At 32.4% G+C, this 27,425-nt stretch overlaps 4 protein-coding genes and 1 long non-coding RNA gene across 18 annotated transcripts in view; 2 read left to right on the plus strand and 3 right to left on the minus strand.

Annotated features, from left to right (window-relative positions):
- LOC122574840 (kinase D-interacting substrate of 220 kDa) overlaps positions 1 to 14,946 on the plus strand; it is a 45,392-nt gene extending 30,446 nt beyond the window's left edge. For 9 of the 11 annotated variants that reach the window (XM_043742926.1, XM_043742934.1, XM_043742931.1 and 6 more), the window contains 21 exons: positions 3,936 to 4,067; positions 4,673 to 4,771; positions 4,854 to 4,952; positions 5,634 to 5,831; positions 5,953 to 6,051; positions 6,237 to 6,533; positions 6,712 to 7,087; positions 7,201 to 7,365; positions 7,449 to 7,656; positions 7,731 to 8,153; positions 8,234 to 8,456; positions 8,547 to 8,726; positions 8,813 to 9,272; positions 9,353 to 9,518; positions 9,595 to 10,066; positions 10,150 to 10,323; positions 10,392 to 10,545; positions 10,634 to 10,752; positions 10,862 to 10,867; positions 10,983 to 11,097; positions 12,448 to 14,946. In XM_043742926.1, coding sequence (XP_043598861.1) covers positions 3,936 to 4,067; positions 4,673 to 4,771; positions 4,854 to 4,952; positions 5,634 to 5,831; positions 5,953 to 6,051; positions 6,237 to 6,533; positions 6,712 to 7,087; positions 7,201 to 7,365; positions 7,449 to 7,656; positions 7,731 to 8,153; positions 8,234 to 8,456; positions 8,547 to 8,726; positions 8,813 to 9,272; positions 9,353 to 9,518; positions 9,595 to 10,066; positions 10,150 to 10,323; positions 10,392 to 10,545; positions 10,634 to 10,752; positions 10,862 to 10,867; positions 10,983 to 11,097; positions 12,448 to 13,211 — 4,929 coding nt within the window. In that variant the 3' untranslated portion in view covers positions 13,212 to 14,946. Of the gene's footprint in view, positions 1 to 23; positions 2,099 to 3,935; positions 4,068 to 4,672; positions 4,772 to 4,853; positions 4,953 to 5,633; positions 5,832 to 5,952; positions 6,052 to 6,236; positions 6,534 to 6,711; positions 7,088 to 7,200; positions 7,366 to 7,448; positions 7,657 to 7,730; positions 8,154 to 8,233; positions 8,457 to 8,546; positions 8,727 to 8,812; positions 9,273 to 9,352; positions 9,519 to 9,594; positions 10,067 to 10,149; positions 10,324 to 10,391; positions 10,546 to 10,633; positions 10,753 to 10,861; positions 10,868 to 10,982; positions 11,098 to 12,447 lie in introns of those variants that run through there. The other 2 variants (XM_043742933.1, XM_043742930.1) reach the window with 2 other exon arrangements.
- On the minus strand, positions 11,202 to 12,523 carry LOC122574851. The gene is made up of 3 exons (XR_006319210.1): positions 12,388 to 12,523; positions 11,526 to 11,598; positions 11,202 to 11,427 (listed from the first exon to the last, which is right to left on the minus strand). It is a non-coding gene; the product is annotated as an uncharacterized LOC122574851 (long non-coding RNA).
- Positions 14,947 to 15,103: 157 nt separating the features above from the next.
- Positions 15,104 to 21,248, minus strand: LOC122574843 (band 4.1-like protein 5). 4 transcript variants are annotated; one of them, XM_043742943.1, is made up of 9 exons: positions 20,535 to 21,248; positions 19,864 to 20,436; positions 19,477 to 19,794; positions 18,924 to 19,071; positions 18,619 to 18,795; positions 17,831 to 18,535; positions 17,304 to 17,737; positions 16,474 to 16,896; positions 15,104 to 16,247 (listed from the first exon to the last, which is right to left on the minus strand). In XM_043742943.1, the coding sequence occupies exons 3-9, from the start codon at positions 19,639 to 19,641 to the stop codon at positions 16,116 to 16,118; spliced, it is 2,184 nt and encodes a 727-aa protein (XP_043598878.1). In that variant the 5' UTR covers positions 19,642 to 19,794; positions 19,864 to 20,436; positions 20,535 to 21,248; the 3' UTR covers positions 15,104 to 16,115. The 4 variants fall into 4 exon arrangements, with proteins under 4 accessions (XP_043598878.1, XP_043598879.1, XP_043598882.1 ...); XM_043742944.1 differs by having other exon boundaries at positions 19,908 to 21,248; XM_043742947.1 differs by lacking the exon at positions 16,474 to 16,896 and having other exon boundaries at positions 19,864 to 21,248.
- Positions 21,249 to 21,393: 145 nt separating this feature from the next.
- Positions 21,394 to 23,566, minus strand: LOC122574846 (40S ribosomal protein SA). The gene is made up of 6 exons (XM_043742952.1): positions 23,502 to 23,566; positions 22,901 to 23,062; positions 22,619 to 22,824; positions 22,092 to 22,379; positions 21,641 to 21,865; positions 21,394 to 21,551 (listed from the first exon to the last, which is right to left on the minus strand). The coding sequence occupies exons 2-6, from the start codon at positions 23,031 to 23,033 to the stop codon at positions 21,474 to 21,476; spliced, it is 930 nt and encodes a 309-aa protein (XP_043598887.1). The 5' UTR covers positions 23,034 to 23,062; positions 23,502 to 23,566; the 3' UTR covers positions 21,394 to 21,473.
- Positions 23,567 to 24,063: 497 nt separating this feature from the next.
- On the plus strand, positions 24,064 to 27,009 carry LOC122575215 (integrator complex subunit 13). Its single transcript, XM_043743879.1, has 9 exons — positions 24,064 to 24,416; positions 24,486 to 24,560; positions 24,634 to 24,920; positions 24,999 to 25,089; positions 25,170 to 25,377; positions 25,454 to 25,833; positions 25,923 to 26,084; positions 26,162 to 26,493; positions 26,578 to 27,009. Exons 1-9 carry the CDS (start codon positions 24,201 to 24,203, stop codon positions 26,861 to 26,863), a joined length of 2,037 nt encoding a protein of 678 aa, XP_043599814.1. The 5' UTR covers positions 24,064 to 24,200; the 3' UTR covers positions 26,864 to 27,009.
- Positions 27,010 to 27,425: the final 416 nt, after the last annotated feature.

Raw genomic sequence — 27,425 nt, forward strand, 5'->3', positions numbered from 1 at the left:
TGATTTTCTTTTCGAGTGTTTTTACTAGGCAAGAAGAACCGCTTCCATTAATAAGAAGCTGTGTGATCGTAGACTTTTTCAAGATTAGATCAGCTCGTTTTACTTTTTGAATGTTTTTATCAAGCAAGAGGAACCGCTTTCATTAATAAGAAGCTGTTTCAGCACTTTCTTGGCGTTTTAACATTTACGCTTACTACTGTGTATGACATTAATCCACCTTATCTGAAAATCTAGTTTGTTTAAAAGGAGGAAAGGTTTTTAACGATTTTCAAGCAATGACACAAATGGAAATACGACACGAAAGTTGAAAAGGAGATGCCAGGATGGATTCGTCGTTAAGTGATGTTTGAAAGAGGAATTACAATAGTCACAAGCTTTCTCAGGATCGTCTTATTGTTTTAACATTTACGCTTATTACTGCGTGTGAGTTTAATCTGATTTTGGCGTCTAATTTTATTTTGAGAAAGTTTTTTTAATGATTTTAAAGTAATGATGGGAATAGAAATGTAACACGAATGCTTTAAGAGCAGATATTAGGATGAATAATTCGTTGTTGAACAATGTCTGAAAGAGGGTTTACATTGATCGTATTTGCTGTGTCTCTGCTATTTGTGTATATCCTTATCGAATTATATGTTCTACGTCTTTTACGGTGAATGAAGATATCAAGGACAGATACTTGGATGTTTTTTTTATAAATATTTAATGTAAAAGATTTAACGGAATATCGTGCTTGATCGAGTCAGTCGTCTCTTTTAATATTTTGGATTTAGACGTTTCTTATATTTCTTTTGTTGACAATTATTCTGTTTTTCTTTTTTGACACTTCTTTTTAATTAAATTCAGAAGAAATATTTAATCGTTGGCTACAGATTATCTAAAGCATTCGTTGAAATAAAATAATTGAACAGGAATAAAATATTCCAGTGGCACTGGTGTTCATGTTAGATCGTAAAATTTCAAGGAAGGATACTTTAATAATGTCGCGGTCAATGGTCATTAATCATCGTTCCTGGTAGTAGTGTTTGATATCTTTGAATGGCTTGTAATCTCGTTAATTCTATTACTCGTCGCTGTATCGCTCATTTCAAACTTTTGGCACAGTAATGAACATAAATTTCTTGTAACGTCTTTGATGAAATGATAATTAATGATTATCGCGTGATTACGGTTTATGTTTTATTTTATCGAAGCTTTTCAAACGTTCTCGTTACATTTAACCAGTTCAACAGCATTCGTTTGAAAATTTTGTAATTTATGCTTGCCACAAGCTTCACTACGTATGTCATAGAAATTAAGAATTTAAAGAAAGATTACAATTTTGAAATCTTCGTATCTACTTGAGAAGTTCTTTGGTTAAAAATTTCATCAAAGTAAAGATCATTACTATTCATATTTGTAGGATTAATTTTAGATTAATTATAAAATCAATAGGTGATTCAATATAGGCACAAGTGGAGCAGTAATTCCACACTTTTGTACTGTATATATTTACAAGGTTTCGTTGAATGTATTATCCTTGCTCGTTTAATTTATTATAGCCAATTCAGATAAAACGCAAGTCAAGGTCTAAACTACTATAAAGATTTAGATAGCAACTACGATAGAACTTCATTTATTGCAGCGAAATTTTAATTAGTACTCGATTAACTGAATTTCTGCTGGTTAAATTTACTTATCCGAACGTAAACTTCTATTATGTGAACGAAAAATAACATTTGTCCTCCGACAAATTCACATAAATGTAATTCTACTGTATTGTAGAACTAATATATTAACCAAGATCTCAAACTTCTCAAGCTTTTGGACAGTAAAAGAGTAAATATTTCGGAGGTGACGTTCCTTTATTTTTAATTTTTTTTTTGTTGTTGTTTAATGATGCGATAGATTGAATAGCACGCAAGTTATAAAACGTAAGTTGTATAATAGGATTTCATTGAACTCGGTTAAAATCGATCTCGCCGGTACGTATTCATAACGATATCGCATTCGTCCGTGAGTAAACGGAATTAACATTGAGAACATGATGTAAAACACGAGTCACGGTGTTTTATCAGGGTAGATGGATCCAATACTGGTCTGCGTTCCAACAATCAAGGTGATTCGCATGGATTGATCAAACTTATGTGTGAATGGAAATGTATATGTACGTATCTTATCAAAGCCGCATTAACAACTTATTATTTTTACTATCTTAAAAAAGTTAAAAAATTTTTTTAAGGTCCCGGCTTTTAAGGTGTTGTTATACAAATTTTCTTTTCACCACCATTTCACGACTATTAACATTCGACTGTTGCGAAAAAATAATTACTTCGAATCTATTTTCGATAGCAAATCCTCGCTGATAATATTATTAATCGTATCAAGGCTTGAAGTGTTAATTCGTTTCCATGGCGTATTAACAGCGCGATTAACAGCCTTGCAAACAAGCTCCAGGTTTGATGTATGTATCTACTATGTTTTTCGCACGCAGAAGATGCTAATTTTCTGCAAAAATACAATTTGTGCGCTTCAATTTTTGAAAATATTATTGCTAGATAAATATTTAACATAAAATATATAAATAAACCTAAATGAATAGGTATATGTATCAGGATATTTTTAAGATATTTTTATTGAAATTTTATTTCTATCCTGTAGCAAAGATTTGAGATTTTACATGATTGTCGTCTAATATTAGGTTGTCCGAAAAGTTTCTTTCGTTTTATAAGATGATAATAGATGAACAACAATTTCTGTTTTATATTATTTTATTGAATTAGGTATGATCCATCTCGTTATATTTCTATTATTATATTCGTGCATAATTCAATAAACTAATATGAAACAAAAAACATTGTGCGTCTATTATTTCCTTATAAAACCAAAGAAACTTTTCGGACAATCTAATACTATTGTGTATCGACGTTCGTGGTTCCATTTGTATCTTATCCTTTCTACTTGCGTTTCAATTTCCGCCGATTCTGATTCATTCGTTATCGCTGACCCATATTCCATTGTGCTCCTCTGAAATATGTACAAGCTCTGCGTATACCTGCCGCACCCATGAATCGTGAAAATTATTTACAACCGCATGTTTTCTCCAATAGGACAACGGAAACATTTTCCACGATTCCTGCTCTAAATAAAAGTAGCCCTAATTGACCTAAAAACTTCTCAATTTGTGTGATTTTCTTTCTTGGCATAGAAAGACCGAAAAATTAGGGAGTTTGAATATACATGTTATATAATTTGGTATACAAATATGCTAAAGCTATTTATGTTAAAAATACTAAATTATAATATCTAAAATACTAGATTGTATTATTTCTACTTGGGGCTTCAAAGAGATGTTCTTGGTAAATCTTTACTCTGGTAATTGATTTGGTCGAACCATTACTTCTATTTACTTCTTAAAAAACCACGTTAACTGTGTCGTGTAAACTATTACGTATTTAGCATTTGATCTCGTGTCAAGTGTTAATTGTTCCGTATATTGCGCAGTTTAGAGACAAATTAGTATAATTACGAAATTCGTAAGACACGGTATATTTTTGTGACAACAGTTTGGATCAGAATATTTAACATTGATTTATTGAAAATTAATTTAAATATTTTAAACTTGAAATTTTTGTGAGCATCTATAAATCAACATTATTGATTGAGAATTAATATTAAATTTAAGGAATAGAGTAGATATAACATTTAAATATCAAGTATTTAATTTTCTATATTTTTAGAAGAAGTAGAAAGGCAGTAAATATATTATATATTAAATTTAAATGTCACACGCAAGTTATCCAAGTATCGATTTCCGCCGACTGTTTCCTCACTTACTACTTATGCAGCAATTAATTCGCTACGCTCTGAGGCTTTCTATTGGCGAATAAAAACGTGGCAGTTCAGTCTCAAATAATCGTTTGCTCATTTTTAACGAGTTGATACTTTTTTCACAGACCTTGCATCGGACTGACTCGATGGTATCACTCTGCTACCGATCTCTCGCCAGCTATATCACAGACGATAATCTCGCTGGTCTTCAAAGCTTCCTCGAAAACAAACGAGTACTGATCGATGACCGAGACGAGGTAACATTATTAAAATAACCACTTCCATTTGGATTAAGATATTTTTTAATTCCATCAGCTTTTATTTCATGGAGAAACGTACCCTCCCCCCCCCTCTGTCGGAAATATTATATTTAAAATGTTTATAAATTAAAGATATCTCCTTTGAAATCGTCATTCTTTATAAATATACAATTCCATTTTTAAAAATGATTGAAATTTGAAGGAAAAATCGTCGGGAGGAAAATTTGTCTTACGTTATTTTATCCATGTGTCTAGACAGTTTAACTCTGTCTTGAATTATTTTTCCACGAATTTATGAGAATTGAAGAAAACACAAATGATCTTGAAACCTCAAGGAAAATTCCTTTTGTGTTGTTTTATGCGCGTGTTTGAATAGTTCGACTCTGTTCTGAATTTGTTTTTCCATATTTCTGTGAAGATTAAGATCTCTTTAAAAGTAATCTTGGTCGAAACTTTCTTAATACCATGCTTTTCATCCCTTTGAATGATTTAACTCTTCCTTTAATTATGCTAATTTTGAAAGATTTTTAATAATTTTTTAATAGATTTGGCTTTGTCTATAATCAGATACTAAATAGTTGATTTCGTTGTTCTTACAATAGAATGGTAGTACAGCCCTCATCCTTGCAGCAACTAGGGGGAAGATACACTTTGTACGAGAGCTTATCAATCATGGAGCAGATGTTAATGCAGAGGACGCAGTTAGTATTATGTGTCATATGATCTGTTGAATTTTATATATATCTTTTTCCTGCCTATTGTATAAACAATTTAATTTTTCAGGACAATTGGACGGCGTTATTGTGTGCGGCCAAGGAAGGACACACAGATGTGTGCGTTGAATTACTCGAACATGGCGCCGATTTGGAACACAGAGACATGGTAAGGTCTCTAATTCTTTAATATATTTTTATTAGTTATAAAGTGAGGGCAATTTCTCAATATCTAGCGAGCTAAAGATAGCGAACAAAGTTTATTTAAAATTTTTAGAAATTAAAATATTTATTTTATATTTTTAGAAACTAAATGTTTCTTTTAGATCTTTGGAAGATAAAAGAAATTTATTCTAAATAAGTCGTTTAATGTAAAAGTGGGGTAAATCAATCCTTTGTCTATTAGGTTGAATAGCATATCTCGAAAGCAAAACCTCTATTCTGTTTTGTGCAGAAGTTGTGTAAATCTTCATTAGTTTTTCGGTGGATAGCAGAGTAAGTGAATTTTTTTGTCCTTATCCAGTAATCAACTTTTTTGGCTTACACCACTTTTGCATTAAACGACTCAAACTTTTGTAAATTGAAAAATTTATTTCTTTTTAAGATTTTCCCTTTGGAGATATTCCTTTCTAGTACTTTAAGTGCACGGATCCCTTTCTTATTCATCTATTAATTTCCTACACTCTATTTTATTTTCACGCTTTACAACATTTTTCTGCCATTAATTATATTTATATATTCTAATTTCATATTTTAAAGTTTCTCTAAATTCATTTCGTTACGGATAAAATATTTAATAATCATAAAGAAATCTGACAAATAGTAAGAAGAGGGAATAATCTATTTTTAGGGAGGGTGGACTGCACTTATGTGGGCGACGTATAAGGGTAGGTCGCCGACGGTGATGATGCTACTAGGACGAGAAGCTGACGTCAATGCACATGGAAATTTTCACATATCTTCGTTGTTATGGGCCGCAGGCAGGGGTTACCCCGATATTGTTAAGGATCTTATTGCTCATGGTGCTAAAGTCAATGTCGGTGACAAGGTAATCTATATTTACCATCTTTTAAGTTCATGTACGATGTATTAACTAGAGACAGAAAAATCCATACTGCGACTTATATTGTCGGAGAAGTCTGTGTTAATGCATTTTTTTCAATTTTTAGTATGGTACTACAGCGTTGGTGTGGGCGTCGCGTAAAGGCCACGTAGAAATTGTAGATACTCTTCTAAAAGCTGGTGCTAATGTCGATACTGCTGGCATGGTAAGACTTTAGTTTTATATAAATGATAACTAGACTACAAATTTTTATGCACTTGCAAAAAAAAGATTACAGATCAGTTATGAACTTGTGGTTGTTTTACATCTCTAAAGTAATCTCTCCGTGTCTTTCTCTCTCCCCCTCTCTCAATGAAATTTTCAGATAATTAATAAAACTTTGTACTGCAGTACTCGTGGACAGCTCTTCTAGTGGCCACTCTTGGGAATCACTTGGAGGTGGTGCTACTTCTTTTAGAACATAAACCAAACGTGAACGCGTTAGATAAAGATGGCTGCACAGCTCTGGCAATAGCTTGCCGAGAAGGGCATCATGAAATAGCAAATGCTCTTTTGAATGCTGGTGCTTATGTGAACATTCAAGATAGGGCTGGTGATACAAATTTAATTCATGCTGTGAAAGGCGGTCATAGAGGAGTGGTTGAATCTCTTTTAAAAAAGTATGCTGATGTCGACATTGCCGGCAAGGTACAAATATCAATCATATATTACTTTATGTATTTAATTTTTACACAAATAAAATTACTTACCTTTAAGTGTAAAATACTTTTCGTTTATTTTTGTGTCCAAAATGACTCCATTATTTTTGGCGATGTATTTTAATCAATATCTCAGGACAACCATTCAAATTTTATAAATATTTTAGGATAAGAAAACTGCAACCTACATAGCAGTCGAAAAAGGCAATATTTCAATATTGAAGCTGTTATTAAATGCAAACCCAGATTTAGAAATTGCAACAAAAGATGGTGATACTCCATTATTACGGGCAGTTCGATCGCGAAACGCTGAAATCGTGCAGATATTGCTAGACAAAAAAGCTAAAGTATCAGCCACCGATAAAAAAGGTGATACTGTACTACATATAGCTATGCGAGCTAGATCGAAAGCCATCGTTGAGATACTATTGAGAAATCCAAAAAATAGTCAACTACTGTACCGTCCAAATAGACAAGGAGAGACTCCTTATAATATCGACATCAATCATCCAAAGACCATTCTTGGACAAATATTTGGTGCACGTAAGTCATTAATCAATAAGATTAAATAAAGCCAATAGTGCATAATATAGTTCCTCTTTTCTTTCTTTCTTTTTTTTTTCTATCAACTGAATATAACTGAATGTTCATTTTAGGGCGTCTTAATACCAATGAAGATAATGAAAATATGCTCGGTTACGACTTGTACAGTAGTGCGTTAGCGGATATCCTCAGTGAACCATCTCTTTCAACGCCTATAACTGTTGGCCTTTACGCGAAGTGGGGTTCAGGAAAATCATTTTTGTTAAATAAATTAAGAGGTAATATTTGCAATGGTTTATAAATGCAACAACTAAATTAAAAATTCCATAAAATATTCATATACTGGTAATAATTTTTTCAGAGGAAATGAAAAATTTTGCTCGCCAATGGATGGACCCAGTATTCCAATTTTCTTTCTTATTATTCGTAGTAGTAACTCATGTATCTTTGTTAGTGGGTATTACAATAGGTCTTGCCCTCCAATCATGGATTGTTGGGCTTGCATGTGGTATAAGTCTTATATTTTTTACGTACACTTTTTTGATACTTGTCTGGTATGCTAACAAAAGGTAAGATTGCAAGATTGAAAGTATTTACTTTATGTATTTTCATAGTATTTAATTATGAAATATTTAAATTGTAGATATGATTGGTACTGGCCATACAATTTTACGGTAGCTTTGACTACAAAATTAAATTCATTGAAACTGCTTTTACAAGTAATTTTTTGTCATCCTCCTGGTGGTCGAGTTCACGATGATATCACTGTTCAACCCATAAAGTTCTATTTTACTGACCAGACCCGAGTCGGCACAACTGCTGCCGGAGAGAACGCAGTAGTACAGATGGTAGGATCGCTTTACGATTCCATTGAGAATGAGTTTGGTTCTTTATCCACGCGACTCTACAGAGCATTCAGACCAAAACCAGATAAATCAACGACAACATGGAAATGGAGACATCTTTGTTGTTTACCATATATAGTTATATTTGAATTCTGCTTTTGCAGTTTACTCGTTGGTATCTCCGTACTTACGGTCTATCTCATCGATATTTCTAGCAACGAGTTAGTATACAATTTCTCAGAAAAACTATAAAATCAAAATTGTTATAATTAATTATTTCTTTCGATTTTTAATATTACAGGCCAACAATAGAAAGAGTTACATCACACATTATTATGATAACCGTTGCCTTAATACTAGCTGTTAGCGTAATAGCAAACTTATATACATGGAGTCGAACGTTGCAAGCACTTGTTTTCTCTCAAAGACGGCACCTACAACGCAGCATTTCTAAGTTAGAGACTTTAAAAAGCGAAGGTTTTATACAGACGCTAAGAAGCGAAGTCAGTTTAATGACCGAGATGGTATATTACATATTAATTGAATAATTGAATAATGTATTTTCATTAAACTGTTCTTTGTACTTAACAAAATTTTTGTAAAAAATAAAACAGGTTAAATGCCTAGATAGTTTTATGGCACAACAAAGCAGATTAGTAATAATTGTGGATGGTCTGGATAGTTGTGAACAAGATAAAGTGTTGTTAGTTTTAGATGCTATACAAGCATTATTCAGTGATAACGGTTATCCATTTGTTGTTATATTAGCGATCGATCCACATATTATTGCCAAGGTATGTCAAAATGTTTCATTATCTTTTCATGGAACACGATATGTGTAGTCTTTTACATGATATAAAACTTTGTATCTTACATTCAGGCAGTGGAAGTCAATAGTAGAAGATTATTCACAGAGTCTAATATAGGAGGACACGATTACTTACGTAATATGGTGCATCTTCCATTTTATTTGCAAAACAGTGGTTTGCGAAAGGTAAAAGTAGCTCAACAAACTGCCCAACATAGTAGAAAAACTACGTGGACCGAAGCCGAGGAAAGTGTAAATTACACCGCGACTAGTACAATGCATCACTCTGTTTCTAACAGAAGACTTAGCACGGAGTCTGCTATAATGAACAGCAATGAAAAGTTGAAACCGCAAAGCAGAAAAGGCAGTAGAAAATTACGATTAAGCGAGTCAATCGCAAGTAGCATCGGTAGCAATTTAAATCGATTGGGCGGTGCACAAGATCTCAATAAAATGCTTCTCACTGACGATTACTTTAGTGATGTGAATCCTCGTAGTATGAGAAGATTAATGAATGTTGTTTATGTCACTGGTAATAAAAACAACTAATCTTTGAGGGATTTATTTCTATGTGTCCTGCTTGTTTCTAATATATTATATGCCTCTTTTTAGGAAGATTATTAAAAGCATTCCAAATTGATTTCAACTGGTATCATTTAGCTAGTTGGATCAATATTACTGAACAATGGCCATTTAGGACGTCTTGGTTGATTCTTCATTACGATATGTATGAAGATAGTTTAGATGATTCCATGTCGTTGAAAAGTCTTTATGATAAGTATGTCTTTTCGAATAAATGCTTTGTAACATTTTCATAGCCGATTTGTATTTAATGTTTCTTTTCAAATCATTAGGATACGACCCCAAATACCAGTACTTAAAGAAGTTCAACCTCTGTTAGAAATGGATAGAGATGAACGGAAACTAGATATTTTCCTGACGTTCCATCGTTCGAGTTTACTTGTTAGCGATATGAAAATATTCTTACCATTCACAATAAATCTCGATCCTTATATTAAGAAAAAAATAAAAGAGGAGCAACAGAGTATGGAAGAAGAATCAGGACTACTTGGTCCACATAAACAGTATAGTCCTTGGACTTTACCTAGTAATGCACATGAATCATGGAGTGCAAATAAAAGTGGTTTATCAAATCGAGCCGTGAAAGTTGTTAAAACACCAAGTCTACAAGGACATGTACCGGTACCATCAACATCATGGGTACAACCGTGTATGCAGCCAACATTCGATTGGCAGACTCCATCGTGGCAAGTACTTCCCGTGGAACCGGCGGTTAAACCACTCTCTGCAACTACAATATTACCGGTATATATACATATAACATGATATTAAAATGGTACTATGACTATTATTATTACAACATTGTTATATAATTTTCTTTTTCTTAGTCCGAGATTTTGGAGATAAGACTATCATCTTTAACAGTAAATGGAATTTGCGACCTTATTGATAGGATCGACAGTATAAATCCTAATCAAGCACCACAGTACAAACAAGTTATTAAAGAGAATAACATTAATGGTAGAGTTTTATTGCATTGTGATTTACAGGAGTTGAAAAAGGTAAGCTTTACTTCCATGATTTTAACTGACAGGTATTATTGCAGTCAATAATAATTCTTTATTTGTAGGTTCTTAAAATGGCTTTTGGAGATTGGGAATTGTTTCGTATGGTGATTGTGTCGCTTAGAGAATTAGAAGTTTCATCATTTAGCACACAAGAAGAAGGTTCACGAAGTGTTCGATTCACCGTAGGATCGGAACAAATTCAACGAAAAGGAGGAGGTACGTATGCTGATTATTTATATAAATAGTAATATATTATAAAAGTATAAAATATCAAATGTATATAAAAATTCTCTTATTATTTAAGATCATGCTTTACAAAATACTTCGATACGTGTGCCAACACATGTAGAAAAAGACAAGGGAACATCGAGAACCGACGGTCCTAGGCGAGATCAAACTAAACAATCTATTATGGAGAAACAAGTAAGCTTCTTTACTCTATATGAATAAAATCATAGAAGTATGTTTATTCTAACAATTAATTAATCAATTAATTAAGTATTGTTCTCATTACAATCGTGCTCGGTTTTAGTTCCAGGTAAGCGAAATCGTATTTAACATTTCATATTAATTCCTTTATAAAACACATGAATAACTATTATAAGTTTAATACTAAAACATCAAATAGCGAAACAAGTAATTAAATTTTTCAGGTAACTTTAGAAGAACAGATGATATGTGGTGCATTACAAACTTTAAATGAAGAAGCATGTGAAGATGTATTAGATGTACCATCTTCTGCAGTGGTACCATCAGACTCACTCGCAGGTGAGCCCTCTCCCCTACCACTTTCACTGCCTCTGGTTATAGTTCAAGAACCACCGCAACCAGACCAAAAGTGTGACACCGTACTAGAATACAGTACAAATTTTTAATGAATTTAAATCTGATATAGCTGTGTAACTCGATCATGTATCATGTGTGTACAGCATCGATATGACCTCATTGCATTCGAAGATGGTTATACAAAACTTATCATCCGCAATGTTTCAGTTCCGCCGGAAAATTTGGTCAATATAACTGTTGTTTAAATGTTTCTTACCACCCATATTCATGCGTAGATGAAATCGTAGCAGTATTATGAACAGATAGGTGTATCTACATACAACGGACAGTCAATAAAAATCTAATTTATTTATATACATATATATTTTAAGTATAATATATATGATAGAAATTAAAAGAATTATTATCACCTTCATCCTGCTATTGACTCTACATGTGTCAAATTTTTGAAAATGTGCCAACGCGTTACGAGAGACTGGGTTACTATAATTAAATAATATAAAATGAATGTCTGTGTTAAAAAAAGAAAAACGTCATTCATTGTAATATATTATTATTATTACGGTAGTGATTTGGATGTATGCGTTATCATAGATATAGTGAAAATATCATTTTCGTATAGTAGTTTAAGTATATTAATGGTATAGTTTGCGAAAAAGAAAACTGTGTCATTTTGTATTCCTAAAATTATGGAAAATACTCTACGTATTCCTGTCGCAAATAATATAATGCTAATGCTTAATAGTCATACATTCAGAAATACTGTATTTTTCCATAATGAACACATTTGTGAAACAGGCTGTGATAATTAGTTGTTACTGTCATTGAATGTTATACGAATATACTTCTTTTTGGGATGTTTATGCTGATAGATCTTGTATATTTAGAAAGATAAGCTTCTACAAGAAAACATTTTATACACCAAAGTAAAGACTATCATTATATTTTCTTCTTTATTCGTGTGTTCTTTGGTACTGTATGTACAATTATCCTAACTGAATTGTTGGATAATTATATTATAAATGCGAATGGCAATAAAACTCTGTTGGAAACTTGAAGTGATATTATCTTTCTTAGACTAGATCTATAAGCTTATCGAGTGCTTTAATTTTATATCGTTATTCAAAATCACAACAATATTACGAACAATTAAATCATCTCATCAAAAAAAAAAAATTAATTTAATAACTAATCGTGTTTCATTTAGGAATCCTCTTCTATAATGCTTAATGTTTTATCATTCGCCGCTTAACGGATGAGCTTTCAACTTACATTTAATGCATCTCGTGCGACCAAAAAGGAAAAACTGGATAATATGAAGATTTGTTTTAGGATCCATTTCGATGGCCCCTCAAGATACAGATTACGTGATTCTTCAATCTAATCCACTTCTACACTGGGTACCAGTCAACGATGAACCAGAGACGTCAGACGACAGCTCGTTCGAGTCGACGGTACATCTTCAACGTACGAACTCTCAACGTAGTATTACATCTCAACTTAGCACCAGATCGGCTTGTTCGTTCGGACGTAAAGAGCTAAGAAAGAGTGGAGGAAATTCTATCAGTAGTAGACCAGCGTCGCTTTTTGTGTCTCCTCCGCCTTCTCCCAGACCTGCCTTCAGATCCAAATCAACAGATGAAAACTATGTAGCTAATAATATACCCATGAAATCGGCTATCTCTACACCTATGAAGAAACGATGTTCAACTTCGACCTTAAACGATGAGTTAATTTTATCGGTACCTGTTCCAAACTCCAGCTTGGAAAAGTTAAGCAAACTGAAAGACCGTCTTATGGGGACGTTACCTGTCTCGCCTGCTCCAGGAGAGAGCGAGGATGAGTCCACGCCGTTAGTTTCCGAATTATCTACTCCAACTCACTCGCAATCCGATAGCGTGTTTAAACACGACTGCAGCGAGGAGAACAGTAGCTCGATCTCCTCAAATAAAAGTTTACCACGTGATGGAGAACGATCCATCGATGTTGTTGATTATTCTGACACTGTTAGTTTAATGGTACGAGAAGCTTCGCAAGTGCGGTTCCTATCGCGTCAAGACGCCGAGGAATGGGACAATCCCGAAACACCTGTTTGATGTCATCTGCTACACAGTTGTTAGCCAGTCTCCTTAATATGCAATAACGCATGATAAAAAAAACTTTAAATGAAATGGTACTTAAATCGGGGCTTGTGATATATATTTTCAAAGAGAGAGATAGTCAGAACAGCAAATTGAAAAATTCACATAATTTGTACATAGTAAATAAAAGATATCGAACTTTTTAGATAAAGCGTTCGAAGCTGTTCATGCATCAGAGCGATAATATTAGACAAAGAGAGAATGCCTTTTATGCAACATATGTACAGTATGCTTGAGTTCATTATTGCAGAAGATACGTCTGATAATCGCACTCTAACATTCCTTGATACTAATTTTAATGCATTTAACGAGACGCCAGCGTATCAGCTGTTTCTTTTCAAAGAAGTGAAACAGAAAACATTTCTTTTATCATATTGTAAACATATACTGAATGATTAATTCAAGTCAATTCATGAAAGCAGTAATGAAACTCGACAAATTATATGTACAAAAAAATAAATTATATTTAATAAATCCTAATTGTCTCATACCGGATGGTATTGATCTTAAATATTAGTATTAAATATCAAATATATTATAACAATTAAATAAATATTACTAATTTATACGACAGTGGATGTCATAAAATCAAGATATTTTACGATATCAAATATCTGTGTTAGTAAGATACCCCTTTACACATTGCTTTCATTATCGCGCATTTAAACATAAAATTATAGAGTAGATCTTTGAAGCTAGGTAACAAAAAATAGTTAATTATCATTCTCTAATTTCTAAAAGACTATTGGTACTATATCACATGTATTGTATATGTATATCGGGGGACAATATTTAACACCGTAAGTTTTATTATTTCAGTACTTAAATTTTTACTGAAAATTTTTTGTTAAGTTCTACTAGATGTTACGTAGGTTGTCACAATCTTAATGAATTTTTATTGTAAACTTCGTCTTGCAAAGTTACAGAGAGGGTACTATTATTTTAACATTCTGTTTAATAATGTTTCAATGCCTAGTTTATAAAATACATAGAAAATGAATAAATACATCTTTAAGGAATTTACAACACAACTTTTTAATAATACTTTTTTATTACAAAGCAAAAAATTATACATATGTATATAACAGTGTATGTATATGTGTATATATATATATATATATATAATACTTTAGGACGGAATACATTAGGGTTATTGGTTAATATTAGCATTGTAAACACAAATAATATATATATTAGATTTTCAAATAATAGTATTATATGTACTTTGCTTATTACTATTAAATATAGTATATTTAAATACATAGAACATCGAACAGCGCCTTATTCTACTTTCATAAATGCTCATATATGGAATATAATAAGTACTTTAACAGCCTTTTGCGTAATTCAAAACGTGTCCTATTTTTCATAACTTATGTTCTGATAAACATAATGTTTCATAGCTGCCTTTTAAATGCATAACGCATAACAACTTTCGTAATACAATAAACTATCAGATCTCAATGTATGAAATAATATTTACCATTAATCTAGTCATAGATTGTTCTTTTCACTCTAGAAAAATTTGTACACTACTTGCTCTTTCAAAAATCATAAATGTTTTTAGTTTATTGCATTACATATTTAAAAGAAGCAATTTTTGATAAAATACTGATATGTTAGTTACAAATATAATTACAAAAACAATAAAAACTATGAGATGAAGAGAAAACATTTTGGCGGTACAACATAATATGATAAAAAGTAAGGTATCGTAGATATCGATACATAGATATAAATTATAAATCTTTTCTATGAAAAATGAACTGTATTATCGTTTTCTCGTAATTTTTTATAAAAGTAAATCGATAAAAAAAAAATCATCTCTTATGAAATAATTATATCTATAATAATGTACATATGTTCGTGAATAAAGGTATTTTCAACAATAAAACGTTTTATAGTAAATAAAAGATAAATTAATAGGAATGAGCATAAATTTTAATAAAGATATCTTCCTTTATTATTGTTATCAAAGGCACTATGGCAAATGGAAAATGTCTAACCAGTATTGAAATACTTCTAATAGACTATCACCTGGGCACTCAGATTTCATTTATAAATTCTAGGTAATAAAATATTTCCAATTATATATAAATATACAATTAGACGAGAAATAAGTCAATTCAATAAATTAATTTTTAGTAGGAGCTCCATACATTACCTCTTTTTAACGTATGTGTGTGTTCTTATTGTATAATAAGATATAAGGACACTTAACTCTTTGTAAAAATTGACTATGTTATACAACAATAAATATAGAACACACATAAATAATTTGCATGGTAGAACTGAATTGATAATGTATTAAAGTAAAACAATTATTGATAAAAAGCAGATATAAAAATATGGAAAAATATTAACTTTTTTATGACATAGGTACTGTACTTAGAAAATCTGATTTCTATGCATGATTTCTCTTGCATTAAAGAGTACTAATGCAGTTGTCAAATGGTATATTACTCGAAGTACTTGAGTACAAACTCAAAACATCAATCTCGTATAAAAAATACGTCAAGTAAAAAAAATAATTTTTAATTAGGAATTATATTTATACAATTTTTCAAATCAAGTGCTTATATGAATTAAAATTATATAAAATTAAATACTTACATAAATGCAAATTATTCGTGATTTGCAAAAAATATAAATGCTGACTGGTCCCATTGATATAATATGTCAAATTATTCTTTCATTTTATTGTATTACTTCTTTTCCTACTTAGGCAACATTGTACTCCTATAGGCACTTTAAGCAAGTCAGTACATATTATAAGGAAGACCAAATTTGATAAATATTTTTCTTTTTGTCTTTAGAATTGTAATCCGTTTTTATATATTTCGTTGATTACTTAATACTTCAAAGTTGCGTTGTGATTACAGTCTTCCTCGTAATTACTGTATGTTTAATTGGAGTTTGATCTGCTGTCGTTGTTTGTGATGGATCGGCTACTAGCCAAGGACTGATATCGGAAACAGCCGAATTATCATCCTAGAACAGAAGAAAAATATGCAGAATATTAAATATTCAGATGCATTGTAATTTCGATATAAAATTTTCACGATTTATTGATATTTTACAGATGTTTAAAAAAAGGTTAAAAAAAAACAAGCCCATATTTGCATACAATTTGCACAAGCTAAAGCATTTTTAGACGAATACAAGGACTATGTGTGTTACAATAGTTAACTGACAAACATTTAAAAATGAGCCACACCTTGTGAGTAAGAGTCGTAGTAGTTGTTTGTATTTCTTCAGTTTTCACGACTCTCGCTCCGTTTTTCTCCGTTTCCACTTCAGTTTTCTTTTCAACCGTGGGCTGTATTTCTTTGAAAGGATTAAGCAAACCCAAAAACGGATTCGAATCTATAAACGGGTTTGTATTCGCTTTCTTTTCCTCTTCCGTTTTTGTATCCTCCTCGCTATTTTCAGAGACAGTAGTAACTTCGTTGTTATTATCGCTAGTGAAGGGGTTGAACGGATTCTGAGATTGATTTGAAACTTTAGGATTCAGTTGTGTTGTTTTTTGTTCAATTTGTCCCCAGCTGTCTAGAGAAAAATGCGTTACGGTAACGTTGTCATCCGCTGATGGATTTGTCATCATAGCACCACTTACTGACAGTGTCAATTTATCTCCACCCTAAATAAGAGGTAACGCAAAAAAGCAAACGAATCACATCTAAAGCTTAGAAGCACAAAACGATAAAACAAATATTGGAAAACAATGAAACAAGATATGAAAAAGAAAAATTCCAAACATATTTGAGTCCATAAAATGAAAGAATATATCGCGTATATACAAATTTTTCAAGTCTATTATAAACTTTTGTTTGTAATGTCTGCGTTTAATTGCTACAATTGTACTAATTCAAATATCAAATACTATTTTTCTGAATGCATTTATTTAAAAAATGTAAGGTAATTCAATTAATCAATAGCATTCTAAAAAAACAGAACAACTTTCTACTGTATAAATTACCCGTATTTATGTCAATATGTTGCATAGTGAATAGTATCAACAATATTAAAGAATTTTAGTTTTCTTACCACTGATACAATTGTTGCTGCATCAGAATGCTGATTGTTCTTAGTAATAACTGGAGATGCATCCATAGACGTGATGGAAACCAAATTTGAATTTTTTCCTTGCTCTAGAGACTTTGCCTTCAGTATATTGCACTTTAATGATTCTGGAGGAATAGGCGTACGTGGGGGCAGTGAAGAGGTACCACCAACTTGATTATTTGGCACTAACGATGTTTGATTAGTCATATTTTCGATGATTAAACTCGTTTTCACAGGTTCTGTTTCTTTTTCAGTGTTAGCAACTGCTGTTTGATTTCTAGGCTCTAAAGGTTGCTGATCTTTGGCCAGTGATTTCAGTAAAGAATCTACCAAAGGTGAAGACGTAGCATGTACGCTTGAGTCTGACGATTTTGTACTACATTGACTTGGCTGACGTTGCAAAGACTCTTCTTCGTCTATAAAGAAAAATACTTATCAAGATTAGAAAATTCATTATACAGCAACTTTATATCTTTGCTGGCAAAAAGAAGATACTTTTTTATACTTACTGTTAACTACTGGAGCTGGTGGTTGCGGTTGTTCCACTTGCTGACGTTGACGTTCTCTTAAAACATGGCTTTGACGACGCGCGTATCTTTGACTTGGTCGTCTCTCAAATTGTACTGTTCTGCGTGCTCTATTCAGCTGAGTGGTTTGAAATTCGGTTTTACCGCTGTAACGAAAACGTGAACCCATACGAAAGAAATTTTGGCGTCCACTAGCACCTTTAACGGGTGCACGTAATCGAAAGAAAGCATGATGCTCTACAGCGCACTTCCATAGATGTTTGCAAGCCTTTTCATTGACAAGTCTGAACACAAACGTATGTTCTTGTTCTCCTCTCCCTTCGTCATCCTCTTCCACCACAACTAATGTTAGTTTTTTCTTTTTAAAGTCTAGCCGACCAATTTTAGGCCAAAAGAACAAGCCTATTTTTTGTGTGCCTTCAAAGACCAAAATTCCCGTTGGCGTTAATCCCAAAGAGTATTCGCACGCGTCTTTACCAAGAACAGTATGCATATCTACACCATACATATCTAACCATTTAGCTTTACTGAGATAAGCTGATTCTGCTTGTGCTGGGCTAAGGCCAGAACATTTGGCGTATTCTTCAAGTATTTCAAGCTCCATTTGCTCTGTTTGGCCTGGTACAAATCTAAATTCTGATACTGTTGCTGCACTATGTATGGCAGGATCATAATCACCAAGTTCAGCTAGAAGTACAAATAAATTTATATCAAATATAATTAAAATTCACATTATTTCTTAACTTATTCATTCTTTTTTAGATACTTACATTGAAGAGATAAAGCAGCCAACTGCACAGCAACTTGGTGAGGACAATGAAGTTTTCCTTCCAAAACATCTTGCTTTAATTGCAAGAAAAACTGGTATCTTGTTAATTCTTCGCGCAATGTATTAGGTTCTGATGAGTAAAACTTTACCTTGAGCCGTAAAGTATATGGTGGTCCAACTACATAAAATATCATTTATTAATAATAAAACAATGAATAGTTAATTTTGGAAATAAAAGGAAAAGTGATGCATTAATTTCAATGAACAAAAGGAAATTTGTTTAATGCATAGAAAAAACAAACATACTTTTTACTTGTTTCTTTATTGGCTTAGTGGGATCGAGCCAATGCTGAACATTATTGCTATCTGTATATTGCAATCCAAAATAATCTTTCTCTATTAAATCTAAACTATAAAACACTTGTTCATATAAGTCGCTAGCCAATGCTTTTTTCTGTAACACAAAAATAATTCACAAAAATATAAAAATCTGTGTACCAAGAATATAAAAGAGAATAATAATATGTAAGACAGACATGGGTGGTATTTATAGAAATAAACAATTTAATTTGATAGAATCAAGGATCAAAATATTAAGTGCAACACAGATGTATAAAAATTAAGGAGATAGAAAATAGAACTAAAAAATACAAATGAAGATTATAGGAGAAGAAGATATCAGTCAAATTTCTTACAAAGAAACAGGTTTAATATTCAGTATGTTATCAATCAATTCCATCGCTCCTTCCTATTTACATTAACCAAACATTGGCATAAAAATTGAATAGCAAGTATTATCTATTAGATAAGAAATATTTTCAATAATTACCATTGTTTTTTAATAGATTATTCTACTCACTGACAATTCTATTGGTAGATCCGTGCCATCAAGCAAAACGACCCTACATTGAACAACATTCTTATTGCTGAGCAATCGTTGATTTTTTATTTGGGACGACGTAGTCTGTCCGCTGACACTACGAGCCCTACGTCGTGACAAAAATCTTAACATTTTATTTGACATACGTCAAAGCAAATTTGCTGTCGTTCAACAAATGATATATTGACCCAAAACGCTACATTCCTTCTTCTACGCGGATATTATACTTTTCCGCGATACGTCGCGTCGGTTAATACGCCCACTTGTACACGTAAAACACACGTAACCACGTCGAAGCTACGAAGAAAAGAATAATTATTAAACGTACATGTCAGGAATCGGATTAGAAAAGAGATTTTATGTTACTTTTATGTTTGTTGACTAGACATAATAAATCTCGAAATCCAAACCTATCCGGAAAAGATACACATCTCTTAGTCCCACTGGTACTGAACGCTGCGAATATTTTTTATGTTGATAAGTAGATAGCGCTAGTATCGGCGAACATCGGCGAATTGTTTAATACTGTTTAAGATGTGTCATTTGAACTGTAGATTTTGTTTTTGTCAAGAGTACATTACTCCTAATCTCAGTTAAACGTTCTTTTAAATGAAATTCATAAAATAATATATGTTATTTGTTTTTAAAGATGTTTGTATGGCAAGAAATTTGGTCGGTGTCTAATTAAATATTGAAGAAAATTAAAGAAGATTAGAGGAAAGAAATTAACTATCATCTTAATAATGAGCGACAACTTCTCATCTACGACCAACGCTCAAACCGAGTTGAAATCATTCCTTCTCGTCCGATCACGAAAGTTACGCAGCGCTGAACACAGATCATACTTAGTTGGTTCACCGCTTGGGAACTCCGTGTGGTGTTGGCACTTCTGTAATTTTCTTTTTCACATAATTTAATTTCTATTTCGCACAAATAGCGCTGAAAGAAAAGTCTTTTTTAATTACAAAGTTTTCTTCCACGTAAAGAAAAAGAAAAAATGTAAATAATCCATTTTTAGATAGATATTGTACACATACACTATATACATATATGTATATATATTCATAATATACACCATCCACATTGTAATTTAGAATGAAGATAAAATTTAAAGTTTATGTACGAATTAAATAAAATTTATAAGAATATTGCAAGACCTGCATTATTAATTCTATAAGTAAATTACAAAATGAATCATATAAACCAAATAATAAGGATACCATATCATAGTTGACTGTACGGTTCTTATTCTACGTTATCTCTGTCCTTATCTTACAGTAGATATACTATCCTCGTCATACAACATAGTCATCTTCTTCTAACACAAGATGTATACCTATCTTTGTTGCACTGTAATGTTCTCCTTTTCTATGAACAACACACATACTGCCATCTATTACCAAAGAGAGGAACAGAAATTTGGACTGTTCATGGATAGATGGCAGAACATGGTTCTTCCGACAGGCCTTTCAGGACAAGAAGCTTAACTTTTGTCTTTCGACAAGTTCCATGCTGCCATCTATCCATAGATGGTCAAAGTTTCAGTTTCTTTCCTTTTTAATAGATGGCAGCACACGATTAATCCGACAAGCCCTTCAAGACAGGAAGTTTAATTCCTGTCTTCGGACACGTCCTATACTGCCATCTACCCTTTTCCAAGTTCCTTTTCTATGTAATAGATGTCAATAGGACAACACATGGCTTGTTCGTAGATGGGAAACGCACTAATGTATAACAATATTATATTCACCGGTATAAGGTGATGTTTCGTAATAAATTTATTAAATACTTCTAAGAATATGTGATTGGAAAGATTAATTTATGTACTTTTATTATTGGATCTTCTTAATTAAATCCCTATTTTTGACGGTCTATGATATAAATAATAAAAATATGTTGAAATTTCTATATATTTATTTTTCTTCATACACTGTACGAAGTTTGTCAGTGTAAAAAAATTATCAAAGAGAATGATATTACCACTTCTCTGTTGTGGCACCTCCCCAACTTTGTCCTGCTGCAGATGGTGTTGTAGTGGACCATTCGTCCGAAGTCTGCTTAGGAGGAAATAATAAGTAAGAATGTTTTGCTTTATTTCTAATATCAAGTTATTTTACAAAAAATAAGAGAATTTCAGTATTACCTGAGCAGCCCAGTCTCCACTAGCTGGGAATGCTTGTGCAGCTCCTGCAGTCGGAATAGCTGCTGCGGTTGGAGTTGCTACGTCATCTGCCCAATTTTCAGGAGCTACGGTGCCAGTGTCAACTTCATTGACCCATCCAGGTTCAGCAGCAGTTGTAACTTCAACCGTTCCTGCAAACTCTTTAGCAGGTGCAATTTCCTTGGCAGCTTGTTCTTCCTTTTCAGCCTGTGGAAACATTATTTCGACAATTTATTTATTAGTCATTTACATTAAAACACGTATAAACTCCAGAAATATATTCAGCAAAGATTAAGCCATATTCTATAAGGTCAACAACTGTATTTCTGAATATTATTTTTTCATCATTTAGAAAGTATAAGTATAGATAGAAACTATATACAAGTATTAAACAAAACGAAGTAAATGCTATTAGAATCGTATAAATATTGACCTCCTCTGGATCTCTGTAAAAGAACAAGTCGACGACAACATCCCACTTGGTTTCACGAGCAATAGAGCCTCTTAATCTCAGTACTTCTCTTGCCAACAACCACCACATAAGACCGACACAATGAAGACTCTTTGTATTACAGGGAATTGCAATATCGACGAAACGAAGAGGTGAGTCGGTGTTACAAAAAGCAATTACTGGGATATTCACGTAACTGGCCTCGGTAATCGGCTGATGATCGGTAGACGGATCAGTGACGATCAACAGACGTGGTTCACGGAAAGCAGACTGAAAATAATTGATAACATTAGTATATCGTAATTCAGTAATACCACAATATTCATACTTTAAATAAAATCAGAAAAGATTAAGCCAAATTAAACCAACAGAGATAAATTATGGAAAATGAATGTTCATCATTTAAAATAGTATAATAAATATAAAATAAATAATATATACAATTTTAAATTAAATTTTGAAACCGGTCATTTGACCAGACAGGGAAAGGTTAGCATTAAGTAACTAACTTGAATTTGATTAGTGAAAGCACCAGGAGTAAAACGTCCAGCAATAGGAGTAGCTCCAGTATGCTGCGCAAATTTCAGAACAGCTCTTTGCCCGGTTTGGCGGCAACTGATGACAAACACTTCACTAGGGTGTTCAATAGCAACAATGGCACGTGCTGCTAATAGCAATTTCTCCCAAGTGTGACGCAGATTAATAATGCTAATACCTATATTTCAAAATAATATATTTAACCATTTTAATTAACAATCACAGTATTGTATTGCATATAAAATAAAGCATACCATCGCTCTTCTTCTTGTACACATATTGCTCCATTTGGAAGTTCACATTTTCAGCACCTAGGTGCGTATATGCAGCTAACATTTTAGTAACATCATCCTCTTTAAGAGACAATACGTCTAAACCTCCTGACATCTTAACGTTGTGGTTGAATTACGAGTAACCTAAACATTCACATTGTTAACCTAATTTAATATACACCATTATTGAATTGATCTAAACAAATAATTATTAATTACGTTCTTCATTTATTTTCCTACTTTCTATTTATACATAACCTTATTTCATAATGTAAAATAAATTACTTATGTTCTTAATATATTAAATTAAATTAATGTACTATTTGAATATAGAAATTTTAACAAAGGACGAACATTTACAACACCAGAAAATGTAAATACTATTAAAAATTTACTTGAAAGATACTCCACGTGTATCAGCTCACAAGGTTATAATATAAATTTATTGTAACCACTTGTTATTAATATAAATTTTTACATGAAATTTAATCCTTATACAATTTTTACTATTTAACTAACAACTTTTTATACTTCACATAAAAATAAATGCTATAAATAAAGAAAAATATTTCAATATACTCACGTTATCAATGCCACTAGGAGACTTCCAGTTGGAAAGGAAGTTGTATGCTTTAATTCCTGTTAAGAGAAAAGGAGGGGAGAAAAGATTTACTTTTTCTCATATAGTACTTCCATATTATTATAAAAATTATAAGATAATTTTACATTCTAAGTCAACTGTCTGGAAAAAGTAGCATTTGAATTTTTCATAAATATATGGAATTGTAATTGAAGAGAGAATAAAGCGGAAATGCATTGAGTTTCACCGGGGAATTTTAAATGTTAATACATTACAAGACGAATTTTACAAATAAAATTTATTATAATACTACAGCAATTTACTAAAGCAATTCATTTAACCCATCAACTTTATAATATTTTATTTTCTAAATATTGTACACGATTAATTTATATTCTGCGAAAACAATTATGTTGTACTTGTATTTATAAAACAATGTCTTTTTAAATAAAATAAATAAAAATAATTATAATATTGAAATATGATTATAAAGTTCTTTAGATATATGTATATATATATTACGTAATTACTCTATTATGTTTTTATAATAGTAAAAGCATGTAATTTTAACATCTTTAGAATATTTTGTACTCTAACCTATAATATGGTATATTCTCGAGGCATTATCCTCTTTTCTATAAATATATATCTAACGAACTGTCATGGGTTGTATGTGAAAAAAGCAGTTTATTAAAATGAAGAATGTATCCGGCAAATCATAAAACTATTTTTGTTTTGGATCACACGCCATATTTTGGTATATCTACTGAAGCTCCAATAGAATTTGATTTTCTGAAGAGTCGCGGTCAAAACTTAATTCCTTTGGCACCTGTTTGTAAATCTTTATGGACCAGCAGTGTAGAAGCTTCACTAGAATATTGTAGAATAGTGTGGGATCTCTTCCCAACTGGAAAATTGGTATATTATTTTATTTAATTATTATTGTCAAGTAAAATCTGTATATTTTGATTTTTTTATCCTTTACAGATAAGATTTGTTGTAACCGATCGTGCAGCATATGTATTGAACTCATGGAGTCCATCGCAACAAAATTTAAATCATGTAAGTAATATTAAATGTGTAATGTATTTGTATTTAAAAGTAATATGTCTAATTATGATCGTTATGATTGTAGATAATGAATGGCACAGCCATTCTAGGAATACCAACGAAGATGCCAAAACCTGGAGAAGATTATTCAGTTATACATGGATTGAGAGTAGCAATTGAAACGCTTAACGAATGCTCAGAAATTCAACATGAGAAGAGAACATCATTAAATGAGAATACTAGTAAGCTTGTTAATAGAGGAAGAGTGATATGTATTACTAGTGCACGAGATAATAGCAACATGAAAAACTTGGAAAATATATTTTTGAATGAGTTAACTCAAGAAAATAAAACTGCTTTAGCTTCAGATCAGTTAGTATCTAAATCAATAATACATAGCATTGTGTATATGTATAATTTTATAACATGATTGCTGTGTTTGTATTTCAGTTTAATACCAGTAGATTATTGCCATTTAGTTATACTGAACATCTTCCCTAATAATATTGAGTCACAAGTTACTAGTCAGGGACCAAGAGAGGTATTTTATTTATTTCACCATTCATATGTAAATTTTCAATTGTATATAAATAGAATTATTTTAAAAAAATTTTGTTTTAGGTTTCACCATTGTTAACAGTAGAAGTACATTCTATTAAGGCACCCGCATTACATTCAAAATTGTCTCACTTAATTTTATCTCACTATGATTTAGCTAGTACAACAGTAACTGGTATACCAATGAAAGAAGAACAGAATGCTAGTTCTTCTGCAAATTATGACGTCGAGATATTTCATTCTTCAGCTGCCCATTCAGCAATTTTAAAAGGTTGTACTATTAACTGTAAAATATAAATTATTCAATATGATATATGCATAAAAACATTACACGAATATCTTTATAGGAAATCCACAAGATTCTGCTTTAATTAAAACGTTTAGAAGATTCGAAGAAGGATCAGAATATGAAACAGTGACTTTGAAGTGGTGCACACCACGAGGGTGCAGTGCAGCAGAAATGCAAAATTGCACAGCCATGCATAGAATCACACCTGTAGATGTAAATAGCAGACCTTCCTCCTGTTTGATCAACTTTTTGCTGAATGGTAGATCAGTAATGTTGGAAATGGCCAGGAAGAGTGGTGGAAAAACTATTTCTCATTTACTTGCTGCACACGGTGGAGAAATTTTTATACATACATTATCAACCGCTAGAAGTGTATTAGAAGATCCACCTTCCATTAGCGAAGGCTGTGGTGGCCGTGTCACTGATTACAGAATAACTGTAAATATATACATTCTAAACATTTCCTTTGAAAAAAATCTTCATTTCTCCAGAATATCTTTCTATACTTGATATATCATTTGTGGTAGGATTTTGGAAGATTGATGCGGAATAATGTATTGGTGCCTTTAAAAAGAAGTACAAACTGTAATACCGAAGGTCCAGCAGAAAAGATGAGATCCAGATTAGAACGACATACGAAATATTGGCCAATTACTATTTCTAGTACACTTATGTTCAATCTGAAACAGGTACATATTTCAAATAAAATTTAGTTGATAAATTATAGTGCAATTTCAGTACATAATAGTATTCATGTGAATTGCAGTTAGTAGATCCATTGCCAGATTTAATGGTAAAGGAAGAACTTACTGCAGAGGAGGTCGTACAGTGCAAACAGGTGATCTTCAGTTTATTGCAATTAGAAGCAAAACACGAAACCTTACCACTACCAAGTATAGGAGGTGGCCGTGGTGGGAAAGGTGGTGTACGCAGGGAAGAACACTACAGGCTGCTGTGGGGAGAATTAGAAACATTCTTAAAGCACCACTCGAATAACTCTGCAGCGCATTCTGAAGTTCTAACTTGTCTCCTCGAAGTACGAAGCAAAGACGACAAAGATAAAGTCGAATTGGATCAGGCGTTGCGCGAATTAGATGGGTAGGAATAATTTCTTGCAACATTTTTTTTGTTTTTCATTTAAAAAATATTCTAAGACAATTAACCTTTTACGTCGTTTCTTAGATTTGGCAAAGAAGATGTAACTGCTCGAGCTAGCGTAATAAGAGCAACAACCGATTCACCGATGTCACCGCCGCCAAGTACATCAATGTCACTCGGGAAACAACTCCACAAGGGTAGTCTCCATGCGCCTAAAAGTTTGTTAGATATTTGGTTGCAAAGAAGTGGACCTAAGGAGAAGAAACCTGATTTCCATGGAAGAGTGAATAGTGATGGTCCCAAGGCAAAACTATATCCCAACTTAAAAGAGACTGGGCGAGAGCCACGCGAGCCTATCTTGGAAGGCTAACGATTTGACTCGAGAAATTTTAATGAACCATACGCGTATAAAATATTAGTTACAATAATTATTATTTGTTACCTACCATTGATCGTAATGGATAATGCGTTACAATACTTTTGATCAGGAACAAATAACAATTTCTTAAGCTATAACTGGTCTACTAGTTTCCTTGTACCTAGAACATCAATTATCCTGTATCATCATGTTCCAGAGTGCTACTCATCCCGCATGCTGATTCGCCAATAGATATAAGTGTACCTAAAAGGAACGTTTAGCGCGCTTTAAGAAGTGGAGCAAATTCAACGAGATTCTCGATACAAGAGCACAAAGACACAGTTGCAAGGGTTGCAACGTGACCGATGCTATCCAACGGAAAGAGATACGCGAACCGATGCACCTGCGCCCGAAGATATGTGCGAGTAACAGCGCGAAAGTGTATCAGTGGTACAACGAAAGCGATCCACTCCGACTCTCATCCCCGCGTCCTTCGTCCCTCGGCGTTTTACAGCGGCAGACACGTCTGCCGGGTGTCTGAGCCACTGCGATACGTTGACCTCCATCGAAACTA

This window comes from Bombus pyrosoma, linkage group LG14, assembly GCF_014825855.1.
Source record: "Bombus pyrosoma isolate SC7728 linkage group LG14, ASM1482585v1, whole genome shotgun sequence".
In the NCBI taxonomy this organism is placed as follows: domain Eukaryota; kingdom Metazoa; phylum Arthropoda; class Insecta; order Hymenoptera; family Apidae; genus Bombus; species Bombus pyrosoma.